Raw genomic sequence first — 25,822 nt, 5'->3', positions numbered from 1 at the left:
TTTTGTCCTGAGAAACGAATTGCTAGAAACGAATACCTAAACTAGCTTTTAGGGTATTTGGAATAAAAGTGTGTGGATGTATAATAGTTTCGATAGCTAATGCTACAGATGGGATGGGAAATATGGCAAATCGATGCTTTCGTACACGCGTGTCTCCAGTGTTGGAACCAAGCAAAAGTGGAAATTGCCAATATCTCGTCTTCAAATTGATAACTACTGTTTCTTTCCTTTTCCACCCTGTTACTTTGCCAATAACAAAGTCCTTCTGGCGAGAGCTTCAGAACAGGACCGCAACTGGTGGCTACAAGGTCGAATTCCAACGAGGTCCGAGACACGACTGGGAGTCCACCCACTGCTGCCACCAGGATTGTCGGGTTATCCGTGCTTTTCTCGTCGACTTCAAATCTTAGAAGACCCTAAGAGTTAAAGCCGGAGGTACCTCTGAATAATAAGACTGCCCTGTCTGATCCGGTTAAACCAATGGAAAACCGTAAGGGGTGCCTAAGTCAAAATTCAAGTTTGGTCAAAGCCCGAAGAATACGACAGCCAAACTCCGCGCCATCGATGCTTGTAAGGCGATGAGCCGACCTACTGCTCCCAGAGCAGGATAGACAGGCAGTTACGAAAGGGCGATTGATGGAGAATAGAAGCTGTTGGTGCAGCAAAACAAGAAAGTCGGAAGAAGATTGTGGTGCGCTGGATTCCCCTCGCAAAGTGCTGGGGAAAAAGACCTTTGGGGTATTTGCTATTCATTCAAACCAATTGGAGCTGGGCGATTGCAACTCCGGCAATCTCACCTCACCTTGGATTGCCCAGGTATCGGGCCACTCTTGGAAAGGGTAAAAGGGCTACAAAAGAACAAAGCGGACCGACCCTGTTGGAAATTATAATGCTAGAACTCGGGAGGGGTCCTGGAGGAAACGCCTACGATAAGCAGCAATTTCCGTCGCAACTGTATTAAAATCTTTCACTTTATCCCGTCGCATGTCGTTGATGATTCGTTTTAGCCCGGTGACATACTCCTCTCGGTCTGCTGGCGTTTTGCCCTCTCGTAGGGAGCCCATTTCAACCAGGATTTTATCATCTGTGAGAGTTAATGGAGATGCTATGTCAGTGATTGAGCATCAGCGGGAAAAATCAAAAAGGGAGGGGGAATATAACGGATAGACTGGAAAAGCTAGCGCTAAGAAAGGAGGATATAAAAAAAAAAAAAAAAAGAAAAGAAAAATTGGGGTACTGTTGAAGAGGTAAAACGGGGCAATCAGATAACATAAAGAGACAATTAAAATAGTGAGGTATCAATTCCTTCAACGCACCACTCAAAATCATGTCCCGAAAATGTTGGTTCTGGCATGACTGATCGTTGCAAATACCACCTGAAACTTCGAATTCACACAACGGCCTGTTATGATCGATATTATGACTATATGTAAGGGAGCGAAAGCCTCCTTCAATATCAGTTACGAAATTGGGGTGATATCGATATGCTCTGAATAGGCGTAGGGGACTGATGTAGGGAGTAAAGTGATGACCAGTGTCTTCGACATCCTGAATACGGAAGTTAGTGCGGTAGAATGTGTAAAAAAGGTTCAACAAAAGTACCTCCATATTCTCTTCATGAATTGGCTGTGGAGATCTCTGGTCGGATAGGGTTAGTGTTTCAACATCTTGGGTTAATGGCATAGTTTCCGAGTCAACATCCACGGGCTGCGGAGGGGCAACTGGCGCTGGGCTAAAAGGGGGTGCAACAGAAGAATCAGATTGCATTTCTGCGTCAGGCTCAGGTGGTTCATATGTATCAGATGCAACTGATTGTTCTGGAGAGGAAGCGAAGTTTGTTTCGCTGTTTTCTTCGGACAACATAGGTATTTTTTGCATAGGTACATCAACGGCCAGGTCCTTTGCGAGATGACCTGACTGGGTCGAGGGCGGGGATCTATCGCCTTCGGAAACTGAAGCAGACGACGATGTTTCATCTTCGTCCATCGCCTCTTGATCATCTGCACTACTTCCCATTGATTCGTCCATGGCTGAACTAGAACGGGAAGACAAAACACTACCCTCCCTCCCAGGAATCGGCATAGTGTGCTCAGACGATTGGGCAGCGACGTCCATCGCTTCTTGGGATGTTTGCGGGACTGTAGCAGCGGTGGAAACACAGCTCTCTTCAACTAGCCTATGTGGCAGGGATAGAGGTTCATCTGGACTGCTAATAGCTTGCACGGGCGCTGTATGGTGCTCAACAGCCTCCGGTGCCTGAGTTAAATCAGAGGTATTTTGCGTCCGAACTAGAAAGGGGTCAAGATAAGTGCCTCAGAAATAACATTAGAATAGGAAGCTAACTGACCTGGAGACTGTATGTCAGGCTCAACCTCCAGACGATCCTTGGTGAGCTGTAGCTCTTCGAACGTTAAACCTTCGGTTTCAATACCTAGTTCCTCCAATTCCTCGATTAAGCGGCGTTTCCCTGCCTTTCCTTTGGCAATTTCAGCAAGTAACTTCTTTTCTTCCTCACGAAATTGGGCCAGCCTGGCTTCGGATCTTGACAGTTCAGCCTCAAGTGCTGGGAGGCCAGACTCAATCTCCCTTTTTCGGAGGAACTTTTGTCGAAGATCTTCAGCTTTTTTCGGTTCTAAAGTAGACCACGATCGTGCTGACGGGCTCTTCGGTTGTGCGGTGAGTGGTGAACTTGGTGGAGCCATAGCCGCTGTTGCTCCAAAGGGAATTTGATTAGGAGAAACGACTGGATATTGAGACTCCTGGGTAGGGGTTGGCAGCTTCCCAAAATCTAGGGTTTTCGCAGCTTTCTGCGGGTTAGGCGTTGGTCCAGCAGATGACAGCGTAGAGTCATTCGGTGCGACAGTAGTTTGAGCTTGTGCTGCGCGCTTTGCGTCACGCCGCCTTTCTAATTCTGCGATCCTTTGCCGCATAATCATTATCTCTGATCGTATATTTTCTTCATCTCGACCTTTGCCCGGAGTCTGTGGCAACGAATTCGAAGATGCCGAACGATAAGATTGAACCGGTCGAGCCGCAATGTCCGAAAGTGGTGGTGCATCTCGAATTGTCATTTGCTTCGATTGTACTGAATTAGACACAAACTTTGCACCAGCTTGGTCGATTGACTCATCTGCATCAACATCATACATAGATTCATCTTCGCTGATGTCGATGATGACTTTATGATCAGAACTTGATATCCTGGTGCCCTGATCTTGTTGCTTTTGTGGGGGGATTTCGACAATGTCATCAGTAAAATCTGATGCACGGGGTCGTTTGCGGGGCACTCGCACAACAGAAGAGGATGCCTCAATAATGGCAGATTGGTGGCTGGTTCGGGAGGCAGGAGGTTCTGACAACATTGGCTCAGCTCCGGTCATAAATAAGCCCGGGATTCGGGGTGGACCAGCTGTTTCTGGGTCGGGAGGCCGTTCAGGTAATGGATGTTTCATAGGTAGAGGCTGGAAGGCTCGTGTATCCTGTTGGGTAGCAGCTAGTGGAAGAGTATGAATGGGTGGAGAGGTAGTTGTTAACGGTGATCCGAAGACCGAGTCGCTCGTTGATTGGGATTGAGACTTCGTCAGTCCCATTTTCTTAAGCTGCTCTATTCGTTGCCGCGCTAACTCGGTTTGGGCTCTATTCTTTTCCTTCACACGATTTTCTTCGGATGTTGGTGCCTGTCCGCTCATCGAGACACAGGGTTCTGGTTGAGGTATGGGCTCCTGAGATGGACTAATGTTCTTGCTTGCAGAGGGAGGCGCGGCCTCTTGGTGTTGGGTAGCAATGGACTTTCCAGCCTTGGCGGCTAACATGCGGGCAATCAAGTCTTTGCGCTCTAACGGTTTGTTTGTCGCTGTATTTGAATTTGCCGTTGGTACGGCGAGCTTGGTGGTACTCTCTGGTGGTAGCATATACGTGCTGGGAGCCTGGCGCGGCGCCATTTCGACTATGGAAGTTGGAACAGCATTGCCCCTCGTGGATTCAGCTTCAGGGGGCTGGTATTCAGTCTCCTGGCTCGATGCCATAGCCTGCTTATCAGCAGAATCCCCGGTTGTGACTTTCAAACCGATACCCTCGTAGAGGTCCTTCAGAATGACTGGATCTATTCCCTCGCTAACTAACTCCCTGTACCGTATGTTGTGAGGTGCTAGATTTAGTAGCGCTCCTTGCGCCTGCATGCGCAGCTGGGTTAATGATCTTCCATTTGGTACCTGCGGATGAGAGCCATTGGTGGTACCCTTCTCGCTTAAAGTAAAGGGATCCTTTAGAGATCGTAGTGTTGAAGTGTTAATATAGGCTGGAGCATTGGGATCACCAGAAGGGGCATTGAGGCCCGCGTATAGTGCTTGCGTGGCTGTGGTTACATTTTGACTGGACACTTCTAAGGTCGCATAATTAGCACAGCAAAGTACTAGTCGAGCTTCGTGGATTTTTACCTGGGTCACAGTTGATCAGAGTGGCTTGCTTCTGACTGTCTCCGACTTGCTGGTTTTCAATCACAGGTGACTTATGCGCACGTTGGGAATTGGCTCGATGGTCTGCATGTGAACCATCACCATCTGCCTCCCCATTACTCAATTCACCTTCTTCACGGCCATCTAAATCCATGGCATCATGTGTTTCAACCTGGTCCAAGCCGGTTGGCCGTCCCTCCCCTATTGTCTGCTCGGAGATATTTGGATTGTGGGTGGTTTTGCCATTGCTTCGAGACTGGCTGAGTGGTCGTAGAAATGGCTGAAAATTAACGGAAGGACCAGATGTCTGCGCGTGTGTTGGTTGGGAGTAGTAAGGGGTTGGGGTAGCATTTGGTATAGGAAAGTTTTGCGGTGTTGGTAGCATCCCATTAGTGAACGTGCCCAAGCCTGGGATCTGGGCATTCGAACTGAAGCCTGCCCCGTTTGTCCCATACATCGACTGTGGCGGCAGCTGGCTGTATTTCTGGTAAGAATCTGCAGAATGGCCAGATGATTGGTCTGGAAGCCACTGCGGCGGGAAAGGTGGGTGGCCTCCAAAGGAGGGAAGGGGGAAACCCGACATTTCTACGACACCGTCTCTGGCGGCGCGCGTTTGCGATGCTTCACGCAGGGCAAACAGAACGACGTGAAAGCAGTTGTGACAACTGCCTTCTTACACAGAAAATAAATGGAAAAGGGAGAAAAAAAAAAAGGAAAAAAAAAAAAAAAAAAAAGACAAGAGTTAGCACTCAAATTGCAGCTGCGCAGAAATTATGGGAGCAACCCAAGATGCAGTCGATCAGATCATCATGAAGAATAACATCCACAGCGAAAGCAGATGAGACGCAGTTGACAACTGATACGAGGGAGATGCAGATGTTTCACCCTTCCACCACTCTGTCAGCTGTGAACGCGAGGTTGTCAAGGGATGGAGTTGCAAGCAACGACGACGAGTTTTCGAGGAGCAAAAAAGTGCCTGGGACCTAAACCCTGCGAGGTCGCCCGAAGTGGCAAATCACGTGATGCGTCAACGCGCCAAGGCCCTAAGGCCATGCACGAGCCACATGCAGCCCAACTGGAACAAATGTAAACAAACAGGGTTCATCCAGCAACAATCCGATTATGATGGCAGCCAGTCGTGTCGCGCCGGTCTGCCTGGTAAAAGCCTGTTTGTGAATTCTACACTGAGGTCCATGTTATGATGATATGAGCTTTTTTGCATTGTGTTATTTTCTGATGGTGCTTCTTTTGTTGCTTTAATTGTTTCCAATCACCTATCACCGTTACCACCTATACTAACCTACATCCACCGCATAGTCATTGATTGCTGTGTTAGCAGGATATCAAAGGAAGTCTGCTTCAAAGCACGCCCATGCACCAATAATCTACTTCTAGTTTCATAGATACCATGAGCTCCCCTTCGATAAGCGTGGCACAGCGGCGTAAAAATCCATTTGGTCGAAATTCCCTTTCTCCTTCCCCGGCACCACGAGAAACTGCTGCAATGAGATCTGGCAGGCCCAAATCCGTTGCGTTTGCGTCACCAGCTCAAATGCATCCTGCAGGCCATACCCGGACGTCATCCTTCGCCCCGTTGAACTCGAGCACGTTTGCAGGTTCCCCCGGTAGGCGGCGGTCCAACTCTGTGCGAAACAACACTCCAGCGTCGGGTACTTTTGCACCGGAGTTTATCAGATCTGAAGAGCTGCGAAGAGGCGCAGATCAGATACGAGGCCAAGAAGGAGATAATGACTTCTCCGGGAAGAGATATGTCTGGCTTAAAGATCCCGAAAAGGCATTTATCCGTGGTCTCGTCCTCGAGGAGATGGAAGACGGCTTGTTGATTGTTCAATGCGACGATGGCAGCGTGAGTCTAGCTCGCCATCTACCCGGTCCACCACTGACATTTGAGCTGCCAGCAACGCCAAATAAATGTCGAGAACGTCGACAAAGTTAACCCTGCAAAATTCGACAAGGCAGATGACATGGCCGAGCTGACACACCTCAACGAACCTTCCGTTGTCCACAATTTGCAAACCAGATATCAATCAGACTTAATATATGTATGGGATACGTTTCATATGCCCTGAAGCGTAACTTATTAACGTACTGCAGACATACTCCGGACTATTCTTGGTGACGGTTAATCCCTACTGCCCGTTGCCGATCTATTCGAATGAGTATATCAAACTGTACAAGGGCCAAAGCCGGGAGGAAACAAAACCACATATATTTGCGATGGCCGACGAGGCTTTTCGCAATCTCGTGGACGAGGGAGAAAATCAAAGCATCCTTGTGACGTAAGGCATATTTCTGTGTCTCTTTCTAAAAGGCGTCTAGCTTATGTTGATTTAGTGGAGAGTCCGGGGCTGGTAAAACAGAGAATACCAAAAAGGTTATTCAATACCTTGCAGCAGTTGCCGCAGCGGACTCGAAGACGGGTTCAAAGCAACTCTCCAACCTTTCACAGCAGATACTAAAAGCCAATCCAATTCTCGAAGCTTTTGGCAATGCTCAGACAGTGAGGAATAATAATTCTTCGCGCTTTGGAAAATTTATTCGTATCGAATTCACCACCTCTGGTCAAATATCGGGGGCGTTCATAGACTGGTACCTCCTCGAAAAGTCTCGGGTTGTAAAGGCGAACTCTCAAGAACGCAGCTACCATATATTTTATCAGCTCTTGCGAGGTGCAGATCCGAGAATAAAGGAGTTTCTTCATCTCAACGACATGGACACCGATGACTTTGCATATATGCGAAACGGAAACGACTCAATTGCCGGAGTATCAGACGCCGACGAATGGAACACATTGATGGAGGCCTTTGATGTAATGCATTTCTCGGAGAGTGACCAACTGGCTATTTTACGCACTATTGCGGCGGTTATGCACTTGGGAAATATCGTCGTGGGTAAAGAAAGTTCGCGTGCAGACCAGGCTAAACTTCTGCCAGACTCCTATCCAAGCGTGCAGTATGCCTGCGACCTACTTGGTATACATGTCGAGCCGTTCGTAAAAGGATTGCTCCATCCCCGAGTCAAAGCTGGCCGTGAGTGGGTGGAAAAGGTGCAGACACCCGAGCAAGTTCGTTTTGCCCTCGACGCCTTAGCAAAAGGTATTTATGAACGGGGCTTTGGTGACCTTGTTACGCGAATAAACAACCAATTAGACCAGAGTGGAATTGGCGGAGACGATAGCTGTTTTATTGGGGTTCTTGATATTGCTGGCTTCGAGATTTTTGAAAACAACAGTTTTGAGCAGCTTTGCATCAACTACACCAACGAGAAGTTGCAACAATTTTTCAATCACCATATGTTCGTTCTCGAACAGGAGGAGTATGCTAGGGAACAGATCGAATGGCAATTCATAGATTTTGGGAAGGACCTCCAGCCTACCATTGATCTAATTGAATTATCCAACCCAATCGGTATATTTTCCTGCCTTGACGAAGACTCTGTGATGCCCAAAGCCACAGACAGATCATTCACTGAGAAATTACATTCACTATGGGATCGCAAGTCACCAAAATATCGATCTTCACGACTAAGCCAGGGGTTCATCCTTACTCACTATGCGGCGGAGGTTGAGTATAAAACCGAAAACTGGCTTGAGAAGAACAAGGATCCTCTTAATGACAACGTGACGCGGCTCCTGTCCACTTCAAACGACACTCATATTGCAAATTTATTCTCCGACTGTACTGATGGCGACGATATGCGGAGTATATCGAAGAGCTGCGTGAAAAAGGGACTGTTTCGCACCGTTGCACAGAGGCACAAGGAGCAGCTATCGGATTTGATGACCCAGCTTAATTCCACTCATCCTCATTTTGTTCGTTGCATTTTGCCGAACCACAAGAAAAAGCCGAAATTGTTCAACAATGTCCTTGTTCTCGACCAACTTCGATGCAATGGTGTGCTCGAAGGGATTAGAATCGCCCGCACCGGCTTTCCTAACCGCTTGCCGTTCGCCGAATTCAGGCATCGCTACGAGGTCCTATGCCGTGGGATGCCTAAAGGTATTCTAGATGGTCAAGAAGCCGTACATATGATGGTCGATAAACTGGGAGTCGAGAAAGCCCTGTACAGAATTGGTCGGACAAAAATTTTCTTTAGAGCAGGGGTGTTGGCCGAGTTAGAAGAACAGAGAGACACGTTGATACGAGAAATTATGACGAGATTCCAGTCGATCGCTCGTGGGTATGTACAGCGACATCTCATTAACAAACGACTCTATCGAGCGGAAGCATCTCGTATCATCCAGCGAAATTTCCACCTCTACTTAAATCTCAAGTCTTCCCCGTGGTGGACTCTTTTCATGAACATGAAGCCGTTGTTGGGTGAAACTCGCAGTGCGAGTGAGGTTAAGAAAAGGGACGAGAAGATCCAGCAGCTTGAGGCAAAGGCCAAACAAGATTTCGCCGACAGACAGAAGTTAGAAGAAGATAGACGGCGAGCAGACGCTGAAATGCAACGTATCAAGAAAACGTTAGAGAGTGAACGGGCCCTGGCCTTGGATAAGGAGGAGATTTTTAAACGGCTCCAATTGCGTGAGGTTGAGCTTACCGAGAAGTTGGCGGGAGCCATTGCGGACCAGGAAAGCTTAGAGGATCAAATTGACGAGCTTATCGCTGCAAAGAAGAAAACAGAAGAAGATTTGGATTTGAGAAGATCGCAACTTGATCAAGCAGCACAGTTGATGGGACGGCTTGAGAAAGAAAAGAAAGAACTCCATGGTCGCATTTCCGAGCTCGACGATGAGCTTAAAGTCGTAGAAACCACTCATCAGCAGCGGGATAGCGAAATACACAAGTTGAACCAAGAGATCAAGGTGCTCAATAGCCATTTGAGCTTGAAGGAACGGAAGCTACAGGACTTAGAGGCTAAAGTGCTAAAGTCTGGACAAGACCTAGATATCAAGTTGGCGAACACAACCAAAGAGTTGCAACTTTCACAAAAGCAGGTTAAGGGGCTCCAAGAGGAGAACCGCGAGTTCCAGAAACAGATGAACACCCTATCATCGACATCTACAGACTTCGAACAGTTGGTCCGTAAGAAAGAAAGCGAGTTATCCATGCTTCGCATCGACGTGAAGAAGTATGAAGCGGACAAAAAGAGCCTTGAGTCGGAGAGAGACAGCCTCGCGGCCCGACATGGTGATATGCAGCGCAGAATCCATGAATTGCAGGCACAAATAGATGCCATGAAATCAGAGAACGCCAACTTAGAACGGGAAGCTGCGGATGCAAAGAAACTGCTTGAAGCTAGAATCTCCGAAGACGCTCAATCCGGGCAAACAAGAAAGGTGCTTGAGCAACAAGTTAAGGACCTGAAAGCTCAGCTGTACCAAGTGCAATCTGAACTTAGTCGCGAAAGGCAATCAAGAGACGACGTTCAAATGCTTGGGGAGCATAAGTATGCCCAGCTCAAACAGGAATACGATACGCTCAATGAGTCCAAGATAACCATTGAGAAAGAAATGTATATCCAGCAAGATGCGCTGAGAAGGGCAAAGGAAGCACGAGCCGCGGCGGAAGAAGCTCGAAAAGAATTGCAATCGGAAATAATCAAGCTGAGAGAACGGATCACAAGGGCGGAAAGTGCACGATTGGATGCCGAAACAGCTGCAGAAAAGAAGTTGATGGAACAAGCAAACGATCGTGTAGCCAGTCTACGAAAGGAGCTCGACGCAAAGGTCAGAAAACTCGAAGAAACGGAGGCCGAACGTGCACGACTAGCCAGCCAAGTCCAAAACCTCAGCCAGATAATATCAGAGAGAGAGGACTTCAGAGTTCGAAACGACCAACACAAGGAGCGCCTAGAACGGGAACTGGTCACTGTTAAAGGCAGACTCGTTGCATCAGAGAATGACAACCGGGCTCTTCTCAACAAAATTCAACAGAAGAACCTCGACATTGCGCGATCCAATTCTAGGGCAAGTGACGCACAAAGAACGAGACTAGCACAGGTCCAGGCCGAAAAGTCTCGCCTCGAAGAAGCGAACAAGCGACTCTCTCGGCAAGTGGGTGACTGCCAGCTGACTATAACATCTCTGGAGAAGCAAAAGGAAAAGCTTGCGCTTAGTCTGGAGGATTTGAACCACGAGGTTGCTCGGGAGCATAAGGCTAGTCGGAATGCAGAGAAAGCCGCCAGCGCGGCAAATATTCAGCTGGCAGAGGCTCACCGGAACCTCGAAACTGAGCGACAACTTAAGACACAGGCCCAAGCCAACACTCGAAAACTTCAGGATTCTCTCGACCAAGCCCATAAAGAGATACAGGACTGCCATCAGCAGCTACTTCTACTTCATAAAGTTTTCAATCCTGAAGCTACAGAGGTACCAGCCTCGTGGGAAGCTGTGAAACCGGATCTATCTAAACAGGTTGAGATCGCGGCAATTCTGGAATCCGTTCAGGAGAATCTTCGGGTCAGTGAAGAAAAGCGCGCAAGGGCTGAGAGCCAGCTGGCCGAAATGCGTCGTCGCCATGCGGATGAGGTTGCAGAAATTGATGCACGACATTGCTCTTCGAAGCGTGCACTTTTAGAAGAGATTGACCAGAACCAAGTGGCTAACACGAGATCTCCCGGCCATTTCCGCAAGAGCTCAGAGCAATTCAAGCGCTATTCAAATCCTTCCACTCCCAACCGTCGATTCAATCACATGGAAGTTGCTGGTGACTCTGGTCGTTCTGATCGGACAGTCGATACAGTATCTTTCCAGAAGCGGATGGACCTTGCTGCTGAAGTAGAAATGCTGCAGAATCAGCTCCAGATGTCTGAGATGCAAAATCGTCATCTCCAAAGTCAACTTGAGCGGGTGAATCCTGCTCGTGATATGTGGCAGGATGAGAGCCCTTCGGTTCGACGAATGAAAATGCTTGAGAAAGAAAATGGTCGCTTGCATGAGAAACTCGACGATTCCGCCAAAAAGGTCTCTGCTTTGGAACGAACTATCCAATCAGGAGAGCTCACGCTTCGTGATGTGCAAGCCAAATCTCACGAAGAACTTTATGAGCTTCTTAACTCGCAGGAGCAATCAAGAAAATCGCTGCTACAGGTTCATAAGTCCACCCTAACCGACTTGGCCGAGGCGAAATCTCAGTTTGAGAGACTCATGCATGCGAGATCCAGTTTGGAGGTGGAATTGAGAGACGTTGCTTCTGAGCTGCACGAGTTGCATCTTGCTAGAGAACAAGATGCTGCTAGCCGTAGCCAGTTACTACAGGAATTTTCTGACCTCCAGATTCGTCTCGATGCCGAGGGTTCTAAGGTCGTGGACTTGACATCCAGCTTGAGTTTGTACAAGAGCCGGGCCGATGAGTATTTCAACAAGCTGGAACAAGCCGAGCTCGCTGTCCTCAAAGCTAGTCGAGCGGAGCAGTTTGCAAAGTCACAAGCAAAAGAGGCCGAGGACACCTGTGCCACGATCATGGCGGAACGTAAGGAAATGGACAGTCTTGTGGAGGATCTGCAACGGCAGGCACAATTGTTCGAGGAGAAGGTTGAGGATCTCTCTGCGGACCTTGATGCAGCGCTCCAGGCTAAGAGACGGCTTCAAAATGAGTTGGAGGATTATCGCAGTCAGCGAGCAATAGATATCGAGGACAAAGAAGCCTCCATGGAGCAAACTCGAAAGAAATATCAAATGGAGTTTTCAACGATCACGAACGAACTGGAAATTGAACGGGAAAACGTTCTTCATATCCGTGGCGAGAACGCCAGGCTTCGCGAAGAATTGGAAGACCTGCGATCGAAATGGGACGATGAAGTTCTCAACAGTTCAACATGGGCCAAAGAAAAGTCCCGACTGGAGATGACGTTGCAAGACGTGTCTAATTCCCGGGATGATGCCGTTCGCGCCCACACCGACGCTCAGAGTAAAGTGGTGTCTCTCCTTTCGCAGGTGCGAAACCTTCGGACTTCTGTTGACGAGGCCACCGCGGAGCGAGACCAGGTTATCAAGGAGAAGAGAAGCCTTGAGGGACGCCTTGCCGAAGCGGCGGAGAGGTTGGAAGACCTGGCTAAGGGCGAGAGTCCGGCCATGCGGAACGCGGCCGAGATGGATCGTGAATTACTTGATTTGAAGACAAAATTAGCGCAGCAAGAAGATGTTGCGACTGCGGCGGTAGGTAAAATGAGAAGAGCAGAGGCGATGGTGACGGAGATTCAGAAGGAGATTGTGGCCGAGCGAGAGTCAACCGCCCAGCTGTTTAAAGACAAAGCTGCACTGGAAAAGCAGCTCAAGGAGGCCCAACTGCGCTGTATTGACCTGGAGACGAAGGGCTACTCCTCGGCCAGCCAAGACGTAAGGTTCTTGTACAAACGAATCCAGGAGGTAGGTGATTTTTGCAGTCTCTGAAAAACCCCCTGCCTTTTCATTTTCTTTTTCTTTTCCTTTTCTTTTTTTTTTTTTTTTTTTTTTTTTTTTTTTTTTTTTTTTTTTTTTTTTTGGGGAAGATGAATATGTGCTAATACAAGTTTGTTATTTTTTCTTTTTTTTTTTTTTTTAGCTCGAAGCACAGCTTGATGACCATGAATCAAAGCGGAATGCCGAACAGCGCTCAGTCCGCAATGTCGACCGCACCGTTAAAGATCTCCAATCTCAGATCGAACGTCGCGAAAAGTTGAACGCGCAGCTGATGGAGGACATCTCCAAGTCGCGGGACAAGATCGAACGACTGCTGCAGACAATTGACGAGCTGCAGACGAGCGAATCCCAAAACCAGCTGCAGGCACGCCGTGCAGAACGTGAACTGCGGGAAGAAAAGGAGAAGTCCCTCCGACTGGAGAGGGAGCTGGAGGGATGGAAGTCCTTACGTATAGAGAGAGGAAGCGCCATGGCACGCAGCGGCACATTTACTGGATTGAGCGACATCGGCATCGGAGAACGATTTGGGAGTCGTAGAGGCAGTGGGGTATTTGTGGGGTCCAGCACAAACAGCGCCATCGAGGTTCCCCAGAGAAAGGCGAGTAATACGAAAGGTTTCTTGTAAGTGTCTTTGGGTTTTGTTCGGGGAATGCCTGCAACGAGTTGCATCATGTAACATCATTTTTTGTTTGTTTTTTCCTTTACGGGCGGTCATGTTACGTAGCTTTGCATGTTATGTTATGATAATGATGAAATAATTCTCATGAGCCACCGCTAAACGGGCTTTTAATTCACATTGCCCCTCTCTCTCTCCTTTTTTTAATATATATATATCTATTGTCTATCACTCTGCAGGGAATATGTACTTCTCTGTATTAGTAATTCTGCGGCTCAGGGCGTATTTCCCGATCGGGCCTAGTTCCATTACATAATTCATTTTTATTGCTGATCTTTACCGCCCTCCAGTTGACCAATCAGAGGCAGACATGATGACGCCATTGTAACCTCAGCTTTTCACGCGGCCAATCAGCAACTCCCAGACCGCAACCGGCGGGCGTTGCGGCAGCCAGGACGGTGGGGGTATTGCAAGGGACTGAACATTTTGCAGGATCCTCGCAACCATGCCGGCAAAGGCGCGATGCTACCGACCACGTCTCAGGTGGAGAGAGCCGAGCAGGTTGCATGAGCTAGCGCGACACAGAGAAATCGGTCTTTTCTCTCTCGCCATGCCCTGAAGTGACAGCTCTCGTTTATCCGGTCCCCGTCCGTCAGGTACCACAAACTCGTGCCTGGAGAAAACTGAGCTGCAAGACGTAAAGGAGGCAGAAGCTCGGTTCTTCTTTCTTTCTTTCTTTCTTTTTTGTCTTTTTTTTTCATTTTCTATATATATCTCCTTTGCAGGATGAGGGCAGCAACGCGGAGAGCTGCCTTGAGGCCTTCAGCAGCTGTATGGTCTCGCAATCTCGAGTTCCACGGACAAGCTTCGAGATTTTGGGGTCCAGCCCCGGTGCTGGCATCTGCGTCTACCTCTTCGACCCATCTAGGCAGACGGTCAATACAGTCTCATCGGCCAAACAGGGCGGCGCAAGCCATCGCCGCCTCCCGAGAACCTTCCGAGCAGCGAACGTACGATTCCTCGAACCCGGCCCTGTCGTTTCCATGCTTAGATGCGTTGGAGGCGAAATCTGCTCTCTTATCCGCGAGATCCCTCTCTTCAGGACCAGAACCCTCATACACAACAGGTCACCATGAACAGTTCCGTTCGCGGGAGCCCTTGCTGCTGGACTGGGGCGGCGTGCTTCCGGAGTTCGAGATCGCGTACGAGACATGGGGGACGCTGAACTCGCAGAGGAGCAATGCCATACTCCTGCACACTGGTCTATCGGCATCGAGTCATGCACATAGCACCAAGGCGAACCCAAAGCCCGGTTGGTGGGAGAAATTCATCGGTCCCGGGGCGCCGTTGGACACGAATAAATATTTCGTCATCTGCACAAATGTGGTCGGCGGCTGCTTTGGTAGCACAGGACCCTCGTCGATCGACCCGTCGGATGGCAAGCGCTACGCCACGAGGTTCCCTATCCTCACGTTGGATGACATGGTTCGGGCGCAGTTCCGATTGCTGGATTCCCTGGGTGTCTCCAAACTATACGCTTCGGTGGGGTCCAGTATGGGCGGAATGCAGAGTCTAGCGGCAGGAGTCTTGTTCCCGGAACGAGTGGGTAGAATCGTCAGCATCAGCGGCTGCGCTCGGAGCCATCCTTACAGCATCGCTATGCGACACACGCAGCGCCAGGTCCTCATGATGGATCCCAACTGGGCTCGCGGCTTCTACTACGATTCCATCCCCCCTCATTCAGGCATGAAGCTGGCGCGCGAAATCGCCACGGTAACCTACCGCAGCGGACCGGAGTGGGAAAAACGGTTCGGCAGGGCACGCGCCGACCCAAGCAAGCAGCCCGCCCTCTGCCCAGACTTTCTCATCGAAACCTACCTAGACCACGCTGGCGAAAAGTTCTCGCTAGATTACGATCCAAACAGCCTTCTGTACGTGTCCAAGGCGATGGATCTGTTTGATCTCAGCCGCTCCCAGCAGCAAGCGACCCGTCAGCGGCGGGTGAAAAATGAGGAGAGAATCTCCTCAAGCTCGCGGCCGCCTCACAACGATCCATCATGCAGTCTTACGCTCCCCGCGAAACCCTACGAAGAGCAACCCGCCGAGCTAAGCGACCTCGCGTCAGCAGACGAGTCTATGTCCTCGGCAGACTCTGCCTCTTCCCCTTCGTCTTCCTTTCAGCTTTTTCAGCCCCCTCCGGACCTAGTCGCTGGTTTGACGCCGCTGAAGGACCATCCCATCTTAGTTATGGGCGTGGCAAGCGATATCCTTTTCCCGGCGTGGCAGCAGCGGGAGATTGCAGATTCGCTCCGAGCGGCAGGGAGCGAGAAAGTCAAGCACGTGGAGTTGGGGGAGGACGTATCGTTGTTCGGCCACGACACATTCTTGCTTGATCTGAAAAATATTGGGGGTCCGATACAACAATTCTTGCAGTGAAGTGTGATCAATAGATATCTTGGCCACATTCCACCTTCTTGCCTATAAATAGCGAAGTTTTTTCTTTTCTTTTATTCCTTTTTTTTTTTTTTTTTTTTTTTTTTTTTTTTTTGGCTCTGCATTGGCTAGCGAGATGTTTCTATACCATTGTTATCTCTCTTTCTTTTCCTTTCCTTTTCTTTTTTTTTCAACTTGAACATTTTTTGGGAACGATTTCATGAATATATATATGTATTGGACATATTTTTCTAAGTTCATAGTTGGGCAGAGGATGAATATAATGTCGACTTTTACATTATATAACCATCGCACGAGGAGCATGACAAGACAAAAAAAGATCAGGGCTGAATGACCGAACGCAACAGTGGGGGGGCCGGGGGGGGAAAGGAAATACACCAAAACCCGAAGCCCTCAGATTAGCTCTCTCCGGTTCTCATCGATTTCCATGCAATTTTCAAAGGGCACGAGATTAGGTATCCCACAACTTGTCTTATTCTTCCATTGGAATGACAGGAATAATTTATACCGTCCAGATACGGACGATATGGCTCTCCGAGTTGGGGGTATGAAAACCTTATCTCTCCCTTGAACGTATCAAGGCATCCTATTCGGATGCAACTGCCGGATATCATGCAACTTTGGCTTTAGACACAGGGGTCATCACCGGGCGAGGGGTTGGTGGGTGTATGTCTAAGTTGGGGAAGCTGTAATTTCTAAAGTAAAGAAGATACTGAAAAAAGAAGAAAAGCAGCAGCAACAGCAGCAGGAGGAAGAATATGCAGTGTTGTGAGATAAAGGACACCTATTAAATGTTCTTGTTGTCAGCTCCAATTAAATGGTTATGGAGCCCATGCCACAGAACTCCCGGACGACTTTGTTGTAAGCAAATATTCTTTCATCATAGACAAGAGGGTAAATCCAGCACGGTTCTAAATAATGTACTATTTCATTTATGCATGCCATTAGCCAGATATCATTTAAAAAGAGGAACGATTGGGGGTTTGAAAGGATCGAAAATCAAAACATCAGATTGAAAACTACAATCGAATCTTTCGTCAGTGGTATGCTACAACGCCGTTCCCTTTTGCAGGATACATGCGGAGCATAGGGCAGTTATATATACCCATTCCTCGGTATTATTTGTGTAGTCATCATTGGATCAAGGGGTGGGATCAGAAAGCAGCAAAGAGTCTCTTCAAGGTACTCACCAGAGAATCAGAGTAGTGAGTGGTCCTAGTCGATCAATGGCGATGTATAAATTCTCAGGCCCCGTGCACAATGTAAACAGTTTGAGTACAAAAGTTGGCGAAAACTTCCGTGCCAGCATTCACGTATGCTCATAAATTGTATGTACATACTACATGCATATATCCATACAGTGATGTAAAGACCGCTGCCTGAGCGCGGGCTAAAGAGCAAGAATGAAGGGATAGGAGACACGTCTCTAAGATCTCTGTTCATTTGCCAATCACCGATGCCCTCGTAGATTTGTGTCTGGGCCGGTTCCTCCGCCTGGCGCTCGATGGCCGGGGATGAACTCGACCCTCAGGGCAGCTCATGGAAGCTCAGTGAGTGTTATCATCATTGAGACGCGTGTCATTGAAAGGTTGTTCCCAGTTAACTACTAAAGGTGTCAGTTAGTGGTGGAAAGCTGGCATCAAGAATGATAAGCTGTTCATCACTTACCTCTTGGGCTGTCAAACACGCATCAACACCCAACCGCGAGTACGCAGCGAGCGGCGAGAAAGAATGCATCGACGCCCAGTGGTGAGCGCTATTCCAGAACAGGAAAGGTTGCGTAGGGCGAGCGGCATTATCTCATCGGAAGCTGTCCAGCACAGCAACAGATCTCAGCTCAATTGGCTGGGTATTTTTTTGGCAAACACATTTATAAAGGTCGGGGAACTTGCAAGTCACTCTCAAAATGGCTAAACAAGGAACTGTTCTCCGAAATGGAGCCCCCTTTTGGTAGGCCTCGGCGCTCCAATGACAGGAACCGAATCTGCGGACACACACTTTTTGATCCGGGGTTCGCTAATGATACTGACGACAACAACTTTCAAACTGACTGGAAATCGAATCTACTCTTAACAATGTCTTCTTGGATTCAGCGGCAAACCAACTCGCAATATGCGCAACTGGCAGGAGCGGCGTTACTCTCAGGAACTGCCGTCGCCGGTGCTATTCTTGGATATCAGGCTATTAAGCGAAAAGCGGCGGTCGAGGAGCTGAAGAAATCAATACCCGGACTCGATGATAGTAATCGTGCACTAAAGGTTGGCGAGATATTCCTATTCTCCTCGATTTTTCGTTTCCCTGTCTCTATTTTTAATATCTCAGACCAGCTGACCGACGAAAGTGAAGCTCTCAGAATTTGGCGTCGCACCGCCTCCAAGTGTACAGCAACGTAAAGAGGATGAACACAGAGCCGCAATCGCACGCAGGGCGCAGGATGGATATTATGAGGAAGGTATGGCGCTAAGATATTGCTGGCCATCGTATTACGTGTCCTAACAGTTATCTTCAATAGAACTTATCCTCGAACAACTCGCCCGAAACCGAGTATTCTTAACTGATAAGGGCCTAGAAAAGTTACGCTCCTCCTTTATAATAGTCGTCGGATGTGGTGGTGTTGGTTCCCATGCCTCCGCGGCTCTGGCCCGGTCTGGAGTCGGAAGGATCAGGCTTATCGACTTCGATCAAGTAACATTGTCTTCATTGAACCGACATGCCGTTGCGACTCTGGCGGATGTGGGGATGCCAAAGGTTCGCTGTTTACAGAAAAGACTGGAACAGATCGCTCCGTGGGTACGATTTGACCCGCAAAATACTCTCTTCGCTGCATCTGCCGCCGACCAACTCTTGGGTCCTTGGTCAATGCCTGGGGACGATAACACGTCTAAGCCTCATTTTGTGTTGGATTGCATTGACAATATCTCGTCAAAAGTCGACCTGCTACGCTATTGCCATTCTCAAGGCATCCCCGTTATATCCTCTATGGGTGCCGGATGTAAATCCGACCCAACGCGAATTCTGGTTGGTGACATATCCACCAGTCTTGAAGACCCTTTATCACGCAGCACCCGTCGCCGGTTAAAAGCTCTGGGAGTTACCAGCGGTGTGCCAGTGGTCTATTCTACTGAAAAGCCGGGCCCAGGCAAAGCGGCATTATTACCTTTGCCCGAGGAAGAATTTGCAAAGGGCGAAGTGGGCGAGCTAAGCGTTTTACCTGATTTTCGTGTGCGCATACTCCCAGTTCTGGGTACGATGCCGGCAGTTTTCGGATACACGTTGGCCAACCATGTCATCTGCGATATTGCTGGCTACCCGAACGATTACAACTCCGGCATCAAAGGCAGAGAGAAGCTATATGATTCCGTCCTTGGAGCACTTCAAGGAATGGAAGAGAGACTAGCGAAGCATGACAATAAAGACCCAGTGGGGTTGAGAATACCGATTACCAAAGACGATGTTGGCTATCTTCTCGAAGAGGTTTGGAGAGGGAAAAGCGTGGTCAGTGGCCTTACTACCCGGCTGGCCCTAGTGCGATGGGAAAGGCCAGGAGAAGGCTTTGGTGCTGATCCCAAGTGGGATCAACATGGCCAAAAGGGAGTAAAGATGCGTCTCCGTGACCTAGTGTGTATGACCAAGGAGGAAGCGCAGCGACATGAGCGAGAGGTGCTTAAAGGCGGGAAAAAGCCAGCAGAACTCTATGACGAGAGTGTGTTGATTAAGGTGCAACAAAGGATGCGTGAAGAGGAAGAATTTGAGAGGTATAGATAGTCAAGACGCAAATGTCAAAAATCCAAAGTGTACACGTTTCCCATGGTGATAATCGATGTTCAACCCGGTCTATCGAGCTAAAGTTCTGGTGTCCTTGATTATGTCAATACCGGAGTGACAACTCGTCCATATACGGAGTAACCCTCTCCTCCTCCGGGCTACAAATCAAAGCTCATGATTACTCCGTAGTTAGTTGGTGAATGCTTTTGCTGGCTCGACGCAGGCCGGTAGGCTGTGCTCAGGCGTAACCAACTAGCTGAGCTCCAGCCGCACCATAAATTATTGTCAACTCGATTCGGATCAATGAATCAGCCAAATACTCATCAAGGCATGTTTTGTATTGTTTGAAATATTGTTTTTTAGCAACACTGCAAGCTTCAACCAGAGTGTCGTTTTCACTAACAATCCCATTGACCAGTCGGATTATTATCCAGGCATTTGACAGTTATTAGGGCTGTCGAATGGTTTTGGGCGCCTGGCTTGCCATAAATAACCACTAACCAGTTCAGTAACTATTACATTCACTAGCTGATAAACTCTTCATCCACCCATGGGTCATGGCGTCGAGAATCCAGACTCTATCGTCAGCGAGCTCACGATATTCCCGCAGCCACATCCTTCCCCAGAGAATGCCATCGCACGCTCCAACTGACGCTCGCATGGTTCGCCCTGTCAACCAGTCCAGGCAGCCACTCCTCAATCTAGCCAGCAATGTCTGGTTCAACAAACCCTTAGACCACAACAAACCATCCATGAGCGGTTCCAACTTGATTCTTGCCCTCATCACAGCCCCGCGCTTCCGGCGCTACCTCATCGTTTACCTGGTGCTTTGTTGTATCTGTGGACTTGGCTGGGTTGGGATTGCTTCGCCCAGGCTAAAGGAGCACAAGGAGGTACTCAGGGCGCTGGACGTGAACAACAGACAGCGGGTAGGCGGATGGTTCGGGTCGAATTCATTGCCGAAATTCACAGATTTGGTGCACTTGGAGGCTTTGGACGAGAGGCTATTACCGTCGGCGAGACAGGGTGGGAACGGCGGAGTACTGACGGAGCAGAGAAGGTTGATTTTTGTGGGCGATGTACACGGGTGTAAAGATGAGTGTATGCGAACTTTCTCTCACTATAATAGCAGATTTGATCTGAATAAGAATCTTGCAACGGTTCAATTTTCTAATTCCGTTTCTTTCTTTCAGTGGATAGCCTCCTCGACAAGGCCTCCTTCAATCGTCAAACCGACCATCTAATCTTCACCGGTAACATTATAACAAATGGCCCGAAGAGCGTCGAAACCGTCCAACTTGCTCGCAAATACAACGCCTCGTGCGTGCGTGGGAACAATGAAGACCGCATCCTACTTTATCGCCGCGAACTCCTGACCACAGGCGTTCTTACAGGCCCCAATCCCAGACCCAACGCCAAATTTGAGTCTGAAGGTAGCGCGTTTGAAGCCGGTAAAACTAAACCTCCCGAAGGAGACCAAGAGATCCTTCCGTATGGAGATTACAAAGAGCACGTTCTAGCACAGAAGCTAAGTGATGATGACGCAGCGTGGTTACACAAATGCCCTGTAATACTCAAGGTAGGACAAATTAACGACTTGGGGGAAGTCGTCGTAGTACATGGCGGCCTTGTGCCCGGCGTCGAGCTGGAAAATCAGGACCCGTTAGCTGTGATGACGATGCGGACTTTGGACGTGGATACGCATGTCCCTAGTCCAAGGGCAAAAGGCATGGATTGGGCAAAGGTGAGAGCCCTTAAGATTTTTCTTTTTATCCCCTCATGAAGCTGAATGGCGACTAGATCTTTAACAAACAACAATCTCTCACTGTTTCCACCTCCAAAAATCCCCCCAGCTCTCAGCTAACAACTGTAATATACGGTCACACACCTCACCGTTCGCCGGCAATCCGAAGGTTTACAAAGGGCCTCGACACCGGATGCGTGAGGGGCGGGAAACTCACTGCTTTCATCATCACTGAAGGGGGTAAGACGAGGATTGAGCAAGTGGGATGCAAAAATTACGTTTCAAAGCGAAGATAAACGATTAACGCGGTGATGACAAATTGGGATATACATATATATTTAATTCACTATCTTGTACATTGAGGATATTTGGGGCTAGGCAGGGTAAGCTCCCCGGGCTTTAATCTTGGTTTATACTTTTCTTTTTTTTTTTTTTTTGGATCATTGGGAAATTGAAACTATTGTGGCATTGAAGCGCTCTTGTTTGTTGACTCCCAAAACAAGAAGCAGGAATTTTGTTCAGGTGATGGTTGAAAAGCATATCAAGAGTAAAAATAGCACTGGAATGGACCACGTGGATATGTGTCACTGCCTAATTACATATTCATTGAAGATCTCGACTCGAAATAAATAAGCAAGGGTATTCTCGGGTGAAAGTTGGGATCTTGATATTAACATTGCAAGGAGATGCACTTCGAAAATAGAGAGACGACTAGCATTTATTAATCAAAGTGTTGCCCAATGATGGGAAATTGTGAGGAATTTCATCATTCATAAAGCTCTGCATACCCGGCATATCATAAGTGAATATCGGGTGAAACACAAGCTATAAAAAGGAAAGGAGAGACGGCCTCTTCATGTCTTCTGAAGATCAGAACGCTGAGCAGCTTAAACATTGTGACGGCCAGGCCATCGACGATGGCGACGACCACTATAGCAAAAGAGTTAGACTCCGGCTACTTCAAGTTGAAATAGAGAGACATACTATACAGCATCCCCAGCAACGGGGCGCGCATGCCTATCACGGACGCGGAAAGTGAACCAAATACCCTATTGAAAAGCAGTCAGCTATCATTCTGGAGGGCCGTGTGTATGGGTTGTCGTATCCCAAAATTCACATACCACGACCGTGGAGACCAGCCAGAAAATCGCAGAGAGGAAGCTAAACGCCTCAGAAGCCTTCCATCTAGAACAGGTACTGCTCCCGGTGATATTGCCCCATTCGAACACCCCGCCGCAATCCAGGTCGTTGAGAGCGTTGACTAGGAGTCCAAACGCAGCAAACCATGCAAACGACAGGACCAGATCAGCTAATATCACGTCAGCCCTGGAGCCGCATATATGAGAGGGAGACCTAGATACATACTCGGCCACATGAAGAACGAGCCTGAGAAAGGCAGCAGCCACAGCAGAGCCAGAAGAATGGAGACGCCCGCCACAACTTCGGTATAGATCCAACGTGCCTGTGGCCAGACATCGGTGCCGTCAAAGTCATGCAGATAAGACCCTATAATACCAGCAACGACCTATCAAAATGTATGAGCGACCAGCAGGTTCCGCCTCCAATAGGTCGGAGATGAACGTACTGCTCCGAAGCCTATCTCCCCAATCCGGAGAAAGACAGAAACAACACGAGATAGAAATGGCATATTCAACCAAAGCCCTCAAAGGGAGGTTGGGTTGTCAAACGACAATCAGCTAACTATTACTCGATTTTTAGGTGTATATCGCCCGTCAGTAATCGCTTGTGCCAAGTGAGCTTTCCGCAGCGAAACAAAGGACGATGGAACAGGCTGATGCGACTACACAGTGAGCTTAGTATTCTTTTTAGAATACTCAATAAAGTAATTTCCAGAAGTACGAATGGTAATGAGATCAAACAAGACGCTCGTTTGGGATAGTTTGAAGCAATCGAAATACGAGGAAACAAATGGCCGGGAACCGACCTTTTAACTTGGCTTTATAACATCAGATCATCGTAAGCTCTCTCATCAAGAGAGGCCCGAAAATGGACAAGATATTCAAGCGAAGCAATTTGGGATGACGCATCAGGCGCATCCGTTTTGACGCCGCGTTCCATTTACCTTTTCTTGTCCTGCTGGCCCCACCAATAGGGCTGTCGGGAGTCACGATAGCTTGATAATTCGGAGCAATCAGGGCCATTGTGGGCTTGATCGTCAGTCTTGACAACGCAACGCGCCCAGAGGAAGGGATCCATGTGGCAACAAAGTAAACTCCAAAGGACGGCGGGAAGTTCTGAGACAGGGATCACAAGCTCTTGGAGTGTGATGGAGAAATATGTATAAGAAGTCGTCTGGAGCACTGCTCCGTATCCATCCATCCGGGAAGATAATGATTAAACTATCGGAAATCGGCGCAGCTGAAGATGAATATTATTAGTTACTTCATAACAGATGCACCGTCGACAACCCGACTGTTGACCGTCCATCCCGGCACTCCGCACGAAGCTGCACATTTCCTCCTCGTTTTCACCCGTTGAACACCAAGCCACACTCTCGACGAAATGCTCACATGACTGTACGGCATGGACGTCATCCGTGGCTTGAGCCGGCCGACGATATTCCGCTCCGACGAGAGGAGTGACGTAACCAACCTTTCACCACCACCCAGGAGCTCCTTGGAACGCGAACATTCATAGGATGGGTGGCGTGGAATCCGGGCCCTGCTGTCATTAAGTGGTCGGATGTGCTGGTCTTGTTCAAAGCGCATATCAATGATGACGGCAGGCCGGGTCCCACAATCGGATTGGGTTGTCCCTACTATTCATCCTGGCTTTTGACTATGAGAGGTATTAGTACAAATCAATTCCACCAATGCTAAAACGAGCGATGGATGTCCACAGGCTGCATAGATGTGTACTGAATGAAGTATAGATGCATATAATACATTTGGTAGAGGACACATGGAAGCCACAATGCGGCCTCTTGCTTAACCCACTCCAATTACTGTCTCCCATCCAAAAACCACTCGAACACCTTACGAAACACCATCTTCCCGCCCGTCTCTATCACATCGCCGTGGCAAGGAATCACCCTCTCAAATCCCCACCCATCAATGATCCTTGCTGATTCCTTCCATTCATCCCGATTCTTGGCCATCATATACCAAAGAAACCTCTTTTGCCAAATTGCGTCGCCTTTCGTAGTCGAAACCGGCATAAACATCTTTGTCAAAATGCCTTGATGTTCACCACCTTTCACCTTTTCATACTGCTGCGTGGCGGGCAGATTAAAGAACAGATCAGCTTGAAGCAAGGTCTTGGTTGGTTTGTGGAAAACAACAATCTCCCGGTTTGGATGGCTTGGGATGTATTCCGTGTCGAACTCGGCGTTGAAGTCATCAAAGATCTCTGGATTGTGCCGGTTCTCCGGCTTGAATATGTAATCAATTTGCGAGGTACCTCGTGTCTTGGGATTTGCTTCTCTTTTCTCCTTTAGGCCGTGAGGTCCGATGACTTTTGCGTCTGGGTAGGCTTCTTTCCAGTCGCTGAGGAAGATATGGTGCTCTATATCCGGCGCGATGATGTACTTAATCGGGGAGTTGAGAGCAGTGATGAGCCCCTTGATGTGCTCTGTCAGCGCAACGGGGGAGAAGACGATGCTGGAACCGGACGCCATGCGAACTGTGGAGATGTTAGTATATGCGTGAGCGAGATATTTAGACAGGCTCTCCCTTGGAAAGCTCACCGATCGTGCCCCGACCCCCAATTCTCAGAAGCCCGAACCGCGAAAATGGCAAGCTACATGTAATAATATTTTGCCCCTCCAACTCGCGGGTCACCATAACCTCCTCTGGGTGCTGCGGTGTGAGTGCAGGAGACATGGTTGAGTGTCTGGGTCCAAAGCTGAACAGTCGACGGTTATTATCGTTTCTGAAATAATTTTGCGATTCTCCTACGAGAAGGTAAAAAGGGATTACAGTCGAATCAAGCAAGACTGGAACATGTCGATTATTGTATCTAGTTTAGGGTTTCAGCTGACAAGCTGAAAGCTACACGGCACAAGGTGATGCAATACATCTCAGAGTTGGGCGGCGAGATTGCACATGTGGCCAGGTCTGTCATCAGACCGCGATCATGCTTTGGATTCTATGATCCCAACATTCGAAATAACATGGTTTGGCCTCCTGTGGCATCATGAGCAATAGTATTGTTATAAAGCTTAACCCCTTGGATTTGCCTATTTTGGATTTCTGATTGGTTGTTCATGTGAGGAATTATCACCAGCTCCCCGCATTGGCGACCAGGAATGGGGTGAAAAGATGACAGAGTATGGAGCACTTCTATCACAAAATCCAGATATAATATCATACAGGTTTATCCAAGTGCCAACAGTGATAATTGATGATTTTGAAGATGCCAGCACCCACATCAAATCCATTGACCTCCAGTTTTGGGCTGTG

The 25,822-nt window shown here is 48.5% G+C and overlaps 7 protein-coding genes across 7 annotated transcripts; 4 read left to right on the top strand and 3 right to left on the bottom strand.

Annotated features, from left to right (window-relative positions):
* Positions 1 to 82: 82 nt before the first annotated feature.
* Positions 83 to 5,037, bottom strand: D8B26_006033 (uncharacterized protein; the record flags this gene model as incomplete). The annotated part of the gene is made up of 5 exons (XM_003069953.2): positions 83 to 1,084; positions 1,317 to 1,548; positions 1,603 to 2,288; positions 2,348 to 4,381; positions 4,437 to 5,037. The coding sequence occupies 5 exons, from the start codon at positions 5,035 to 5,037 to the stop codon at positions 885 to 887; spliced, it is 3,753 nt and encodes a 1,250-aa protein (XP_003069999.2). The 3' UTR covers positions 83 to 884.
* Positions 5,038 to 5,958: 921 nt separating this feature from the next.
* D8B26_006032 (uncharacterized protein) lies at positions 5,959 to 13,447 on the top strand (the record flags this gene model as incomplete). Its single annotated transcript, XM_003069954.2, has 5 exons — positions 5,959 to 6,321; positions 6,374 to 6,517; positions 6,570 to 6,754; positions 6,810 to 12,789; positions 12,965 to 13,447. The coding sequence occupies 5 exons, from the start codon at positions 5,959 to 5,961 to the stop codon at positions 13,445 to 13,447; spliced, it is 7,155 nt and encodes a 2,384-aa protein (XP_003070000.2).
* Positions 13,448 to 14,224: 777 nt separating this feature from the next.
* D8B26_006031 (uncharacterized protein) lies at positions 14,225 to 15,874 on the top strand (the record flags this gene model as incomplete). The annotated part of the gene is made up of 1 exon (XM_003069955.2): positions 14,225 to 15,874. The coding sequence occupies one exon, from the start codon at positions 14,225 to 14,227 to the stop codon at positions 15,872 to 15,874; it is 1,650 nt and encodes a 549-aa protein (XP_003070001.2).
* A 1,858-nt stretch (positions 15,875 to 17,732) lies between these two features.
* On the top strand, positions 17,733 to 19,728 carry D8B26_006030 (uncharacterized protein). Its single transcript, XM_003069956.2, has 3 exons — positions 17,733 to 18,150; positions 18,239 to 18,344; positions 18,405 to 19,728. Exons 1-3 carry the CDS (start codon positions 17,827 to 17,829, stop codon positions 19,655 to 19,657), a joined length of 1,683 nt encoding a protein of 560 aa, XP_003070002.2. The 5' UTR covers positions 17,733 to 17,826; the 3' UTR covers positions 19,658 to 19,728.
* A 486-nt stretch (positions 19,729 to 20,214) lies between these two features.
* D8B26_006029 (uncharacterized protein) lies at positions 20,215 to 22,020 on the top strand (the record flags this gene model as incomplete). The annotated part of the gene is made up of 4 exons (XM_003069957.2): positions 20,215 to 20,758; positions 20,851 to 21,401; positions 21,458 to 21,784; positions 21,905 to 22,020. 3 exons carry the CDS (start codon positions 20,215 to 20,217, stop codon positions 21,695 to 21,697), a joined length of 1,335 nt encoding a protein of 444 aa, XP_003070003.1. The 3' UTR covers positions 21,698 to 21,784; positions 21,905 to 22,020.
* Positions 22,021 to 22,244: 224 nt separating this feature from the next.
* Positions 22,245 to 23,655, bottom strand: D8B26_006028 (uncharacterized protein). The gene is made up of 6 exons (XM_066125070.1): positions 23,347 to 23,655; positions 22,987 to 23,202; positions 22,767 to 22,926; positions 22,523 to 22,710; positions 22,386 to 22,450; positions 22,245 to 22,331 (listed from the first exon to the last, which is right to left on the bottom strand). Exons 2-6 carry the CDS (start codon positions 23,047 to 23,049, stop codon positions 22,289 to 22,291), a joined length of 519 nt encoding a protein of 172 aa, XP_065981151.1. The 5' UTR covers positions 23,050 to 23,202; positions 23,347 to 23,655; the 3' UTR covers positions 22,245 to 22,288.
* A 408-nt stretch (positions 23,656 to 24,063) lies between these two features.
* Positions 24,064 to 25,321, bottom strand: D8B26_006027 (uncharacterized protein). Its single transcript, XM_003069959.2, has 2 exons — positions 25,108 to 25,321; positions 24,064 to 25,043 (listed from the first exon to the last, which is right to left on the bottom strand). Exons 1-2 carry the CDS (start codon positions 25,241 to 25,243, stop codon positions 24,364 to 24,366), a joined length of 816 nt encoding a protein of 271 aa, XP_003070005.1. The 5' UTR covers positions 25,244 to 25,321; the 3' UTR covers positions 24,064 to 24,363.
* Positions 25,322 to 25,822: the final 501 nt, after the last annotated feature.

This window comes from Coccidioides posadasii, chromosome 3 (genome assembly GCF_018416015.2).
Source record: "Coccidioides posadasii str. Silveira chromosome 3, complete sequence".
Classification (NCBI taxonomy): domain Eukaryota; kingdom Fungi; phylum Ascomycota; class Eurotiomycetes; order Onygenales; family Onygenaceae; genus Coccidioides; species Coccidioides posadasii.
The sequence above is the reverse complement of the archived record's forward strand: the minus strand, read 5'-3'. Positions and strand labels throughout refer to the sequence as shown.